Below are 12,492 nucleotides of genomic sequence, written 5' to 3' on the forward strand. Positions count from 1 at the left end.
GTGTGTGTGTGTGTGTGTGTGCTGTGTGTTGTGTGTGTGTGTGTGTGTGGTGTGTGTGTGTGTCTGTGTCTGTGTCTGTGTGTGTGTGTGTGTGTGTGTGTGTGTGTGTGTGAACTGTTCGATACAGATCGTAAAATCAATCCAACTACAGAACTGCTACCTAGTGATGTCTCACATCATGTCTAATATGCAAATGGAGGACGAGGAGAATTTGCATTGGATGAAAGCCAATAGCAAATCAAAATGGCTCTCGGCTCTCACACACGGAGGGCCAGAGTGTCATTTCAGCGAGGAGATTTCAGAGCCAATTAGCAGCAAGCGGGACACGAGGAAGGCATGGTACTGATCAAAGCTTTTTGGGAGGGGGGGGGGGGGGGGGGGGGGGCATGTGCATAGGGAGGCAAAAGGGAGGGGGATTACAGCTGGATGAAGTTGCCCATGAGATGCTTAATGAAGAACCTCAGGGCCAACTTCTACCCAGAGGCGGACAAACACAACAGCTCCAATGCCAACACGTTGCATAGTCACCTGAGAAAGAAGATCCACCTGGAAAACAACGCACAAAATCACCAAGGTCATCATTTTCATAGGTTTTTCAGGGGAGTTTAGAGAGATGCAGGGACGACGGATTTTATAGGCTGACCCTGAAGGCAGCATCTCTCTGGTTCAATAGAGAGGTCCCTCCCTTTCCTCCATGGGACCTTATTTCTGATAAAGTATGTATTGAAGTCAATGGAGAGAGAAAAGTTATCTCTCGATCCCGTTTGAATTGAGCCACGAATTATGTTTGTCAATTTAAAAGATAATTTAGTCAAAAAAATTAAAATGTGTCGTAAAACTGTGAAGTAACACTTTGTGTGAAACCGCTCAATGAACTACATCTCCCGCCTCGCACCACACACCAAGACGGCCGTCACGTTGGAACATTTCACTTCTTTCTCTCAGAATGAGGCGGAAAGTATTCAAAGAGGAGGAAATCACTCCAAGTCTGGGCACGTTGAGAGCTGTGCACACACACAAGGGGAGTTAGTCGGTTCCTGAGAGCCAGCATGCGGGACCGGGACTCTGGGATTTGTAGTCTTTCTAGTTGCGTATTTCTCATAGTCTTATATTTCAACAGTTTTACGACAAACTGTGACTTTTTTGACGTGGAAATGATTTGTTAAGATTGACAAACATCATGTGTGTAATTCGTGGCACAATTCAAACGGGATCGAGAGATAATCTTTCTCTCATTGACTTCAATACAAACTTTTTCAGAAAGAGGTCCCATGGGGCGGAAGTAGAAGGGCGGGACTTCGCCTCTATGGGATTTTCTCCACACTTTTTCTTTGTTAGGAACCACCTTTTTTAAATCCACCAGTGTGGTATTTACTGACGTATTCTATGTTCTAATAAATATAGAAACCAAGTGGAATTTGTCCAATGTATTGAACAACTTAGGCAACCCTAAAAATGTTACAATACCATTTTTCTAGTCGACCAATTAAGGCGATTAGTCGACTATTCGTGGCACGTTTGTGATATATTATGATTATAAATAAATGTTTTTTTAATTATTTTTCTCCTCCCTAAATGGTCTCAGTTTCAAAGGCTCCACACAGGTTTTTTTTTGTTGGAAATCATCTTTTTTAAATCCACCAGAGGGGTATTATTTACTGACGTATAGTTTGTCGTGGAACAAAGCGTTAAAATCTCTCCAGCTTGTGTTAACCACAGACCTTATGTCAACCATTCAGAAAACCATTGACTTCCAGGAAACTTCATTATTTTCAAAATGCTCTTAGGTTCAACTTTGGGGAGTTTATACAGTGATGCAGGGAGGACGGATTTTATAGGCCGACCCTGAAGGCAGCATCTCCCTGGCTCAATGGGATTTGTCCGTGTGATTTTGGGTTATTGCAGAAACGCTTATGATACGTTTTAAATCCACCAGTGGGTATTTACCGACGTGTTTTATGTCGTAGAACAAAGCGTTAAAATCTCTTCAGCTCGTGTTGACCTTATTTCAGACTAACAACCAAAAACACATTCAGAAAACCGTTGACTTCCAGCCCAGGGGACAGGAGGAGTTTAAACTGTGACTCATTCCTGCACCCCTCTACACAGGCCAGAGACGTTGGCTTTAGTTTGACCTGCATGACGATTCAAAAGTATTTATTTGTTTCTACCCTTACCATTCACCCCTGCAGCACTTGGAGCAGCACTGGCTTGTTTCTGTGAGTCATACGAGGGTCCGATGGTCCCCAGGTCCTACAGAACAATCAGGAAAACTGAAGTTAGACGTTTAAAAAAAAAAAACATTTTAATTCCAAGGGCTATCCACAAAAATATGGGGTAGCCAGCAGGTAGCGAGACAAAGATGTCCCGTGTCAGTAACAGTATTTTATTGAATGATGAAGATACCTGGTCCAAAAGGCCGAATTTGGGGTATTCCTCCTCGGGGTCTTTGCTGCCGGGGTCCGGGTGCTCCTTCACCAGGAAGACATCTCGCTCTTTACTCTGGAGTTAAAACACACGTACGATTAGAAAGATATTACTATATGATAACAGCAGTATTTTGGTTTTTCAGTGGAGGGTCAGACATAATATTGGTTCTCGGGATAACCTAGTATTTATAAAAGGGATGTAACGATACTAAAAACTCACGGTACGATAATATCGCGATACAAAGTCCACGGTACGATATTTATCGCGATATTGAAAAATATCTTTTTCTTTTTATCTGATTTGTACAGCATTTTATAGGATAGTAGTATTTTAAAGTGTCAACAATATAATAATCAGACCCTGCAATAGAATAAATCAAGTTTCACTTTAGTTTTTCAAGTAACTCAACTCTAACTCTCTCACTCAGCGGCATCAAGGTTATCTTTCAGGAATATGAGCATGTCCACATTTCCAGGTAGAAGCTGGGATGTTTGGGCGTTTGCAAAATCCCCTGCTGTGGAAACAACTCTCTTGCTTGGTACTGATGTTGCTGGGACAGAGAGACATGCTTTGGCCATGGGTGACAGCAGTGGGTCAAACTGTGCATTGTCTCCACCACTTCAAAAACAATACAGTTGTTGCCAAGAAGGTGAGGCTTATTGACAGAGATATAAATATCCTGTTGGTACTTGTCAATGTCTCTAGGTGTGTACATGTAGCCCTGTAAATACAATATCCTTTTGTGTTATCTGTTGTTTTATGTTCATGGTGTAACCTACTTGCTGCCATGTTGGACAGGTCTCCCTTGAAAAAGAGATTGATGATCTCAATGGGACCATCTGGTTGAATAAAGGTTTTTAAAAAAAAATGGCGCTATATTTTGTCAGTCTCGTCAGACGGTATTGAGACATTTATTTACCGCGATATTCGATATATCGTTACATCCCTAATTTATAATAATAAAGCTTTATTTATACAGCACTTTTCATACAACACGTGCAGCTCAAAGCGCTTTACTAAATGACACATCACGAGTTAAAAACAAACAAGAAATTCCCCTCAGATTACTTTAAAAAGTTCCATGCAGCAAACATACAATATAACATGTTATCAGACAAGGAGGTCAAATGTATGATAATAAAATATAATAAATAATGGTTTCTCTCCGACAGATAAGACACAAGACGACTGAGTCCATGCAACAACATAACATACACAACCCCATAAGCCAAAGTGAACGTATAGCTACAACAGAAATGCAAATATGACCAACGTCAAAAGAAATGTTGCTACTGAAGCATGTTGGATAAATAATGAGCTAATAAAATGCTATTCTAAAAAGACGAGTCTTTAGCTGGAGTTTAAAAATGTCCACTGACTTTTCCTCTGACACAAAGAGTCTTCTTATTTCTCTGTGTCTCTATGTTTCCAACTTAGTTTGTGTCCCCCGTTATCGAGGCCCTTTTTGTATCTTCTACATGACATGTTACTTGTTAGACGCTTTTATCCAAACATACTCAGCACTGTGGGCAATCCCCACAGGAGCACTTTGAAGCGTCTCAGGGACACAACGACATGCTGACTGCAGTGGGGTTTGAACCTGCTGTGAGTAGGGTATCGTTTGAATTTCCACGGTTCCGATTCTACTTTTCGATTCCGATTCTTTGAGGGCAGGGTAAAAAAATGATACATGCTTCTTCCACCAAAAAGATTACATTTATTCGAGAAACTTTCACACAGGTTAGTTTCCAGTAATATTCACATTAATCAGTCTGTTTATATTCACTGCTAACTGTAACCTGAGAACCACTGAAGCTGCAACAGTCCAACTTTAAAGGAACCCCCCCCCCCAGAGGTTGCGCTAGACTTTTTCGCTGCCCGTCATTTTGACGGACAGGATCATAAAACTTCTGTCAAAATCCAGAATTACCCGTCGTTAGGGGTGTAACGGTTCACAGAAGTCACGGTTCGGTTCGTACCTCGGTTTGGGGGTCCCGTTTCGGTACAACAAGGAAAAGCAAAGAAAAGTCCCAAATGCATAATTTTTTTTGCTGTTATTTATTTTTAACAGTCGTGCAAGTTTTGGTATGAAAATAAGGAACTCTAACATTTGGAATCATTAACTGTATTACACAGTTAAAAACAAACCACAAACAGTAACACACACACTCAGATGGCCATAGTATCTATAATGGCTGATGTCAAACAAAAAGGTTAAATAAGCTGAACAACAAAAAAGAATGTCTTGAAAATATTAAAATAAATAATAAGAAAATAAAATCTCTACCTTCAGGAGCAATGTCTAACATGTGTAATTAACTTGTGAGTGTGTGAGGCCATTATGCCTAAATAAAGGTACTCAAGCTTTACTCTATTTTCAAGTTGTTCTTCAGAAAGATGAGTTAGTCTACGTTGTCAGCAGTGAGGGCAGATCTGTTGGCGGTAACTATGTCACCTGCCGTCGAGAAAACCCTCTCGCTGGGACTGAGACTGACTCGGATGTGATTGAGCATGTTTGACGTGTTACCACTAGCATACCGCACCGCACCGCTGTCGAACAACGCCGACACACCGTCCTCGTCCGATCCACAACTCGCACCCCATCATTGTTGTAGTCCACAGGGAACCCGAAATGTTCCCACACACCTGGTTTAAAAGAAGCAGGTGGGTTCTAGCTCCTGTGTGTTGTGTGAACTCGCCGTAGCTACTAACTTTTCTTCTTGTGTTCGTTTGTGTTTTCTTCTTGTTCTTCATTTGTTATTTACGGGCGGCTGGCTTTTAGGCGCAATACCGCCCCCTGGATTATATATAGTGTAATACTGCCCTGAGTGACAGACTTTTTTCCCACTCGTAAAAAAAGGCGTATTCGCCGTGTGACTGCATGTGCCGAACCGTGACGGTACGGGACGAATACGGATACCGTTACACCCCTACCCGTCGGCCTTTACACAACTCTGGGGGGGGGGGTGGCGGGGAAGCATGCTCGTGAACTGTCAACGGGGTGGGCAGTTCACATGCGCCGTGTTATGCATGGCTGCTGCACCTCGTGGGAGCGTGCACAGCGTAAAGCCAAAACTCACAGACATGTCAATGATCTGTTCGGCACAGTTAGGTTTGGAAACGGTATGATTTCCTTTTCGGAGGGCATGCATAACACGGCATAACACCGGAGCCTCGCTGCGGGGAAACTTTGGTGCTGTTCCGAGTTTGTTCTAATCTGTCAAAATGACGGACTGCTTTCAGATTTGTCATTGTTAAAAAAAAAAGGAAAATATTCGGTTAACGCGACCTCTGCCCCCCCCCCATTTAAAAACAGTTCTTGTTGAGAAAAACAAGCATATCTGCCTTCTCGGGCATACCGGGAAGAAATGCTTGAACCGGTTCTCGGTACCCAACCCAAGCTGTGCTGCCCTGATCTGAACACCTACGCACAACTCACAGCGCCGCACGCCTCCGTATCTTTTTATATGTATATATGTCACACTGTGGGACTGCGAGAAACGGTATTTCGAATGTTCTGTATGTATAACATGTGGAATTCTTGACAATGAAGTTGACGTTACCATTGTCTTCACGATGTTGTTCGGCCAGGTGAGTTTCCCGGGTCTCTGACGGGTCGTCATGCACTCCCAGTACTTATCAATGAACGGGATGATATCCTGCAGAGAGAGAGACATGAAAACAAACCACACATGATAGCAGTAGTATTCACAGCCTCACCAGGAGAATTCTTTGGCTATATATGTTTTACAGTTCATATTTGCATGATTCCAAAGGGCAGTGAAACGTGATGCTCACCTTCTCTTTGGGGAACATGGTCTTCGGATGCTCGTCGTGCGTTCTGGACCTCCAGGTGAGGTTGGCCAGCGCCGTGAGACACATCTCCTTCAGGTCTGAACACACAGAGAGAGAGAGAAACACCGGCTTGTTAAAGATTCAAAATGAGTGCACACAAAACGTACTCACAGCTAAGTTAGGCAAGTTTATATAGCACCTCTCAACACAAGGCCATTCAAAGTGCTTTACAAAAATGAAAGACATTCAGAGCATTAAGAAGAAGTGCAGCGGATAGATTATAAAATGGCATTTTAAAAACAGCTCAGATAATAAAATAAACACACATGAATAAAAGTTACAGTGCAGTTTGAGATGTGAATAGTTAATAAAAAGCAGCGGAAACAGAAAGTCTTCAGCCTGGATTTAAAAGTCGTCAGAGTTGCAGCGGACCGTTGGTTTCTGGGAGTTTGTTCCAGAGATCTGGAGCATAATAACTGAGCTTCTCTATGTTTAGTTCTGACTCAGTTAAAGGGTCAAAAGCAGTGTTTCCGCCAGACCAGGGCTGAGAGGCGTCCACCCCGAGGGAGGGGGGGTGACGTCATGTCGTGTCACGTGACTTGAATTTTGAATTGAGCCGTCCCATAGATACTGGGTGTTTCTCAATGTCGAGGACGCTTGCTTGGTAGCACGTCTTCCGAGTCACTTGCTTCAGAAGCGAGGCAAGAATACTTCCTGGCATTCGGAAAACAAAGAGTGGAACAGGCGAGCAAGTGTGCAGGTGTGCGTCATATGAGAGGCCCCGCCACAGATTTGGGGAAATTGGTCCGTGCCCAAAGCATTGTGGGGATTTTAAGACCGCGGAGTCTACACATGTGCAGCCTCAACATTTCTCCAGACGAAGTACGCCGGGCTCGGTAGAATTCCAAGTATGCTGGACATTGGAACAGTCCTTCGGCGTAGGGGTGGGCGATATGACGATGTATATCGTCGAGACGATATTAGGTCTCCACGATACGCCTTTTCAGAGATATCATATCTATCGTGATAGTGCACCAGGGTAGGATTTTCACGGCGGCCATGACGGCCGGTCTGGCCGTGAAGCCCTGAAAATAATTGTAGGTCCTACGGCCTGCGTCAGAACAGTGGTTTCTGAACTGCGTCATGCTGCGTTCACAACGGACGCGATGCGAATATTCTCATCACCCTAACCGCTGGAGTTTCACCGCGGCTGTCAGCTGTGTTTACTCCTGGCATTCAAACAGGACGCGCTGGAGAGGGGGCGGGGCTTATATCCATGTAAATACGGTGGTGGAAACCAACTACGACCAAATTAACCTATGTTACCGTGATTTAATTGTAATACACGTTTCAAAATGATGCAGAAGTAACTACATACTGATAACGGTTAGTAAAACCCAAGCTGTCTAGTCTTCAGACAGTATTGCATTTATTGTCTTGGTTGATTCTGTTGGCTTATATTTTATTTGATCAATAAGGTATTTATATTGTGTTTCCCTTTTTAAACAGATGTTCAGTTATGCTAAAGTCTTTGATTGCACTTCAAGTCTAAAGTTTACATTTTAATTGTTTGGCACTGACTTTTCCTCATTGAAGTTTTATGTTTTACTCATTCATGTGTATTGATGTTACATCACTGCTAGTGCTACCTAAAACAGAAAGTGCATTTTTATACAGAGAAACTGTGCCTTGAATATTTTATTTTATTTAGCAAGAGAGTGCACTTACTTGGTGAAGAAACCAGTGTTAACGGTTGTTGTGTAGGGCGTAGGCCTACCTGCTTGAACACTGAGGAAGCCATATCAACATTCCTGTTGAATTGTTCATTCAGGGATTCACTGCAGAATCAAAACCAGCTTGAAATGGTATTTTGGTCTGTGACTCCTTTTTATTTTAGTTTGTGTTACCTTGTAGGTGGTTGTAACCATAGTAACCGACATGAAAAAATATCGTGATAAATATCGTCTATCGTGATACTGCTTGAAAAATATTGTGATATTATATTTTTCAATATCGCCCACCCCTACTTCGGCGGCACTCGATGACGTAGTATGCTTGAAAATGGCTCTGGAGCATCCTTCCTTGACATTGAGAAACACCCCCTGTCCCTCCAACAGAGCTCCGAGCTGAATAAGGGCGTCAAATGACGGCAAGACGCCGGCCTGGCGGAAACGCTGGTCAATAGACAAGCGTTTCGCTTAAAGGTATCTTCATTAAGTAAATCTCTATTACACAATGTAATGGCTTTTAGAGAAATGACGCCATCAGGGTTTCAATTGATTCCCTATAAGCCTTGCGTTCTCTCTCCTGGGGAAATGAAGGACATTTGAAGTGTGCAATGAGAACAGGAATACGATAGCGCTTTCGTTTCCCTGGTAGCTATTCCCACTAACAGAAGAGTTTCAATGTGAACTCCCAGCAGTGTAGATGGTGGACAGTGGAAGAAGCTAAAAAGCTGCCAGTCATTTGCATTCAGAGAAGTGGGTGGTTTTGCTGCAGTGAGGAGAGCCTGCCAAGAGGAGGGGGGGGGGGGGCTCAGTGCTGCAGAAGAACCATGGAGTTAAGGGAATACATTACAATATTATCTAGTAAATAATGTCTTGTTTCTTGATGCTTTCTAGAAATGGTCGCCAAGAGGCAAAAGTCACTACATTTTAAGTCCCATTTATTGTTTTTATATTGTCTTGTTGTTGCGTGTTGGCACCTTGAGTTTATTGTAATTTCGTTGTACCTGTACAATAACAAAATGAAAGATCCATCGATCTAAATATGGTAAAAACTCACTGAGATAATGTTAACCCTTCGATGCCCGAGTGACTGGACCCTACTCTCTTCCATAAGTGGCTCAAAAAGGACCTGTATTAGAATAATGTGTTTTTATGCCATTTTTGGTTAAGAAAAATCACTTGTATAATATTTAATATTATATTTTGGTTCACTCTAGAAATATGTTGTATTTAATTTTTCACTAATTATAATTTTAGATGTTTTTTTGTGGAAAAAAAACGTTTTGAACATATCGATGCAAAGATCTCCGCTATTCTGAGACCCTCGCAGTATTCCAGTCCCTTTTCCAAACTCATCTCTTCTCCTCTGGTCTACTCAAAGCCCCCCCCCATCAATCCATGCCGGTTGATCAAGTCTGATAGTCCTATACCCCCCACCCTAACCTTCCCTTATATTGTAAAGCGACTTTGAGTCCTTGAAAAGCCCTATACAAATATAATGTATTATTATTATACTGACAGGTTTCAGATCTTGCTGTGTAAAATAATCTTCCTGAGAGGTGTCACTTGTGATGTCGTCTGTGTGGTCCACAGTGAATGTAGTCCTGACGGCAACAGTTGATAGGAATCAAAGGGTCCCAGAGGACCCCATAGAAAATACATGCGGGTCATTTTTGACCCACTTATGGAAGCTTGGGGTAGAAATACAAAAACTACAATTTCTTAAAATGTAAATTTAAAATGTGAAAGGCTTGATATCCAAAACATGTTTTTTGAGGAATAGCTGGAATATGAAATGATAAAAACATATCATTACAAAGATACTTCAAGAAAACCACCTCCCCGGGTCAAAAGAGACCCACTTGTGCATCTGAGGGTTAAGGGATGCAAGACCAATAAAAGAAATGCTCTTCTACCCTTAGATTAAAACACCCACTTGCTTGTTTCCGGAGGAAGTAGGTGTTGCCGCTGTGATGGCACACGTTGCAGTGAAACACGTAGTTAGTCATGAAGGGAAGGCAGGTGCTGTGGAGGAGAAAACATGACATCATTACTGAGCGTGGATGTTAAAGGACATGCTGTGTTTGTATTGCATTACTCAAAAATAATGTTATCTTGGCAATTTCATAGTTATTCTCCAATTCTAACGCAGTGCCGTGAGCATTGGTGTGGATGTTTAAAGGACATGGTGTGTGTGTGTGTGTGTGTGTGTGTGTGTGTGTGTGTGTGTGTGTGTGTGTGTGTGTGTGTGTTGTCCTCAGAGCAAATGCCAGAGAACATATGAGATGCTTCGCTGTCCACATCCTCTGTTGACCAGGAGTCACCTGCAGCTGGGAGCCGTCACATTACTGCGGATTAGGGACGGGAATTTGAAAGCTAATTTATATTTCAATATTCGACACCCCAAAAACGGTTACCCGAATTTACATATCCTATTCATTTGATAATATGTAATCAACTTAGGAACCCCTGCTATAAAACATTTTTTACAATACAAATATTCATAACTCATATTCGAATATCTGATTAATCATTCCCATCCCTACTTAGCAACGGGCATTACAGTCCTTGACAGCGGTAGGGATGGGTATCGTTTGAAATGTATCGTTTCCGGTTCTTATCGATTCCCCGTTTCGATTCCAAAATTGTAAAAGAAAGAGGTCAAACGTTTAGATAACAAAAATATCTTTATTCTTTTAAGCTTTAACTGAAATTGTTACAAATAAAAAATATACATGCAATACAAATGTATTGCACAATAGCTGTGCTTTATTTTAGCTGAGCTATGCCTGTGGCAAGCTATTAACAGGCTTTACACTGTGCCTCGTCTTTTTCTTTCTTAGTGTAGTGGAGCCTCACTTCAGAGCGTTTACCGCGACCCATCTGTGGTGTTATGAAGTGACTGAGCTCGTGAGCTGCCTACGGGAGGGCGGGGGAGCCTCGCTGCGGGGCAACTGGGGACCTCTGTCGCCGGTCAGCGCAACTTACATGATGCCGTTATTAAGGGCGGTGCCGGCCGTCAGCGAACCGAGTGATTCTCCAGGTCCGCCCTGTATTCCACCGGGTCGCCGCGGCGCAGACGGACCCGCTGGAATACAGGGTCTACCGCGTTTAGGAACCGTTAAGCAGAACCGAAATTGTGTATTTTGTGTGGGTACCCGGTACCTGGCATTTTCTTATCGGTTCTCACCTGGAACCGAGTTTTGATTCCCAACCCTAGACAGCGGTCTGTAATACTGGATTAACAACGTGTCACATGTTCTGAATTGACCAATCAGAATGGAGTATACAACTAAGCCGCCGTGTAGTAATAAGTGATAACCTACGCGGTGTCGATGCTGAAGGTGTCTGCAGTGAACCACTTCATGCAGAGCGCACACTGCAGCTCCACCTCTCCCAGCTGCCGACCACTCTCCTCGTCTCCGGACCCCGTCAGAGCGTCGGCCGCTTCAGACCCCTCCCCCGCCGCTTCCTGTCAGATACACAGAGTCTCATTATTAAACAACAGCATGTGTATCAGAATCAGAATACCTTCACTCGTCCCACAGAGGGGAAATGTACATTGTTACAGCAGAAAGGAGCCAAGGACAGCTTCATGTTAACTAAGAAGCATGCGTATGCATGCTTGTGTATTATGTAAAGTGTATTGTGTAAATGTGTATTATAGGAGGCAAGCATCTCATGCAGTACAAGAGAACACACAGAGTCATAGTAGTCATATATCAATAGGTGTACCATTGCCTCTTTGCCGTTGGATGATTCAGTATCCATGCTGGTGGGAACTTCCCCAAATGCAGCCTCCCTGTAAGGCAATAGAAATGTGAATTAGATCAACTTCAGTAAGTAGAAGTACTCAGATCTTGTACTTGAGTAAAAGTAGAAGTACTCAGATCTTGCACTTGAGTAAAAGTAGAAGTACTCAGGTCTTGTACTTGAGTAAAAGTAGAAGTACTCAGATCTTGTACTTGAGTAAAAGTAGAAGTACTCAGATCTTGTACTTGAGTAAAAGTAGAAGTACTCAGATATTGTACTTGAGTAAAAGTAGAAGTACTCAGGTCTTGTACTTGAGTAAAAGTAAAGTACTCAGATATTGTACTTGAGTAAAAGTAGAAGTACTCAGATCTTGTACTTGAGTAAAAGTAGAAGTACTCAGATCTTGTACTTGAGTGAAAGTAGAAGTACTCAGTTCTTGTACTTGAGTGAAAGTAGAAGTACTCAGTTCTTGTACTTGAGTGAAAGTAGAAGTACTCAGATCTTGAGTAAAAGTAGAAGTACTCAGATCTTGTACTTGAGTGAAAGTAGAAGTACTCAGATCTTGTGCTTGAGTAAAAGTAGAAGTACTCAGATATTGTACTTGAGTAAAAGTAAAAGTACTCAGATCTTGAGTAAAAGTAGAAGTACTCAGATCTTGTACTTGAGTAAAAGTAGAAGTACTCAGATCTTGTACTTGAGTAAAAGTAGAAGTACTCAGATCTTGTACTTGAGTAAAAGTAGAAGTACCAGAGTGTAGGAATACTACAGTTACAGTGAAAGTCCTGCA

General features: G+C 42.4%; 1 protein-coding gene across 2 annotated transcripts in view; it reads right to left on the reverse strand.

Annotated features, from left to right (window-relative positions):
- Positions 1–528: 528 nt before the first annotated feature.
- LOC117554733 (set1/Ash2 histone methyltransferase complex subunit ASH2-like) overlaps positions 529–12,492 on the reverse strand; it is a gene marked incomplete at its 3' end in the record, with an annotated part of 13,132 nt that continues 1,168 nt past the window's right edge. The window contains 8 exon segments of one of the 2 annotated variants that reach the window (XM_034229225.1): positions 529–546; positions 2,178–2,253; positions 2,407–2,502; positions 5,994–6,089; positions 6,229–6,323; positions 9,889–9,977; positions 11,279–11,424; positions 11,694–11,754. In XM_034229225.1, coding sequence (XP_034085116.1) covers positions 529–546; positions 2,178–2,253; positions 2,407–2,502; positions 5,994–6,089; positions 6,229–6,323; positions 9,889–9,977; positions 11,279–11,424; positions 11,694–11,754 — 677 coding nt within the window. 2 annotated transcript variants of the gene reach the window in all.

Source organism: Gymnodraco acuticeps, unplaced genomic scaffold, assembly GCF_902827175.1.
Source record: "Gymnodraco acuticeps unplaced genomic scaffold, fGymAcu1.1, whole genome shotgun sequence".
Lineage (NCBI taxonomy): Eukaryota > Metazoa > Chordata > Actinopteri > Perciformes > Bathydraconidae > Gymnodraco > Gymnodraco acuticeps.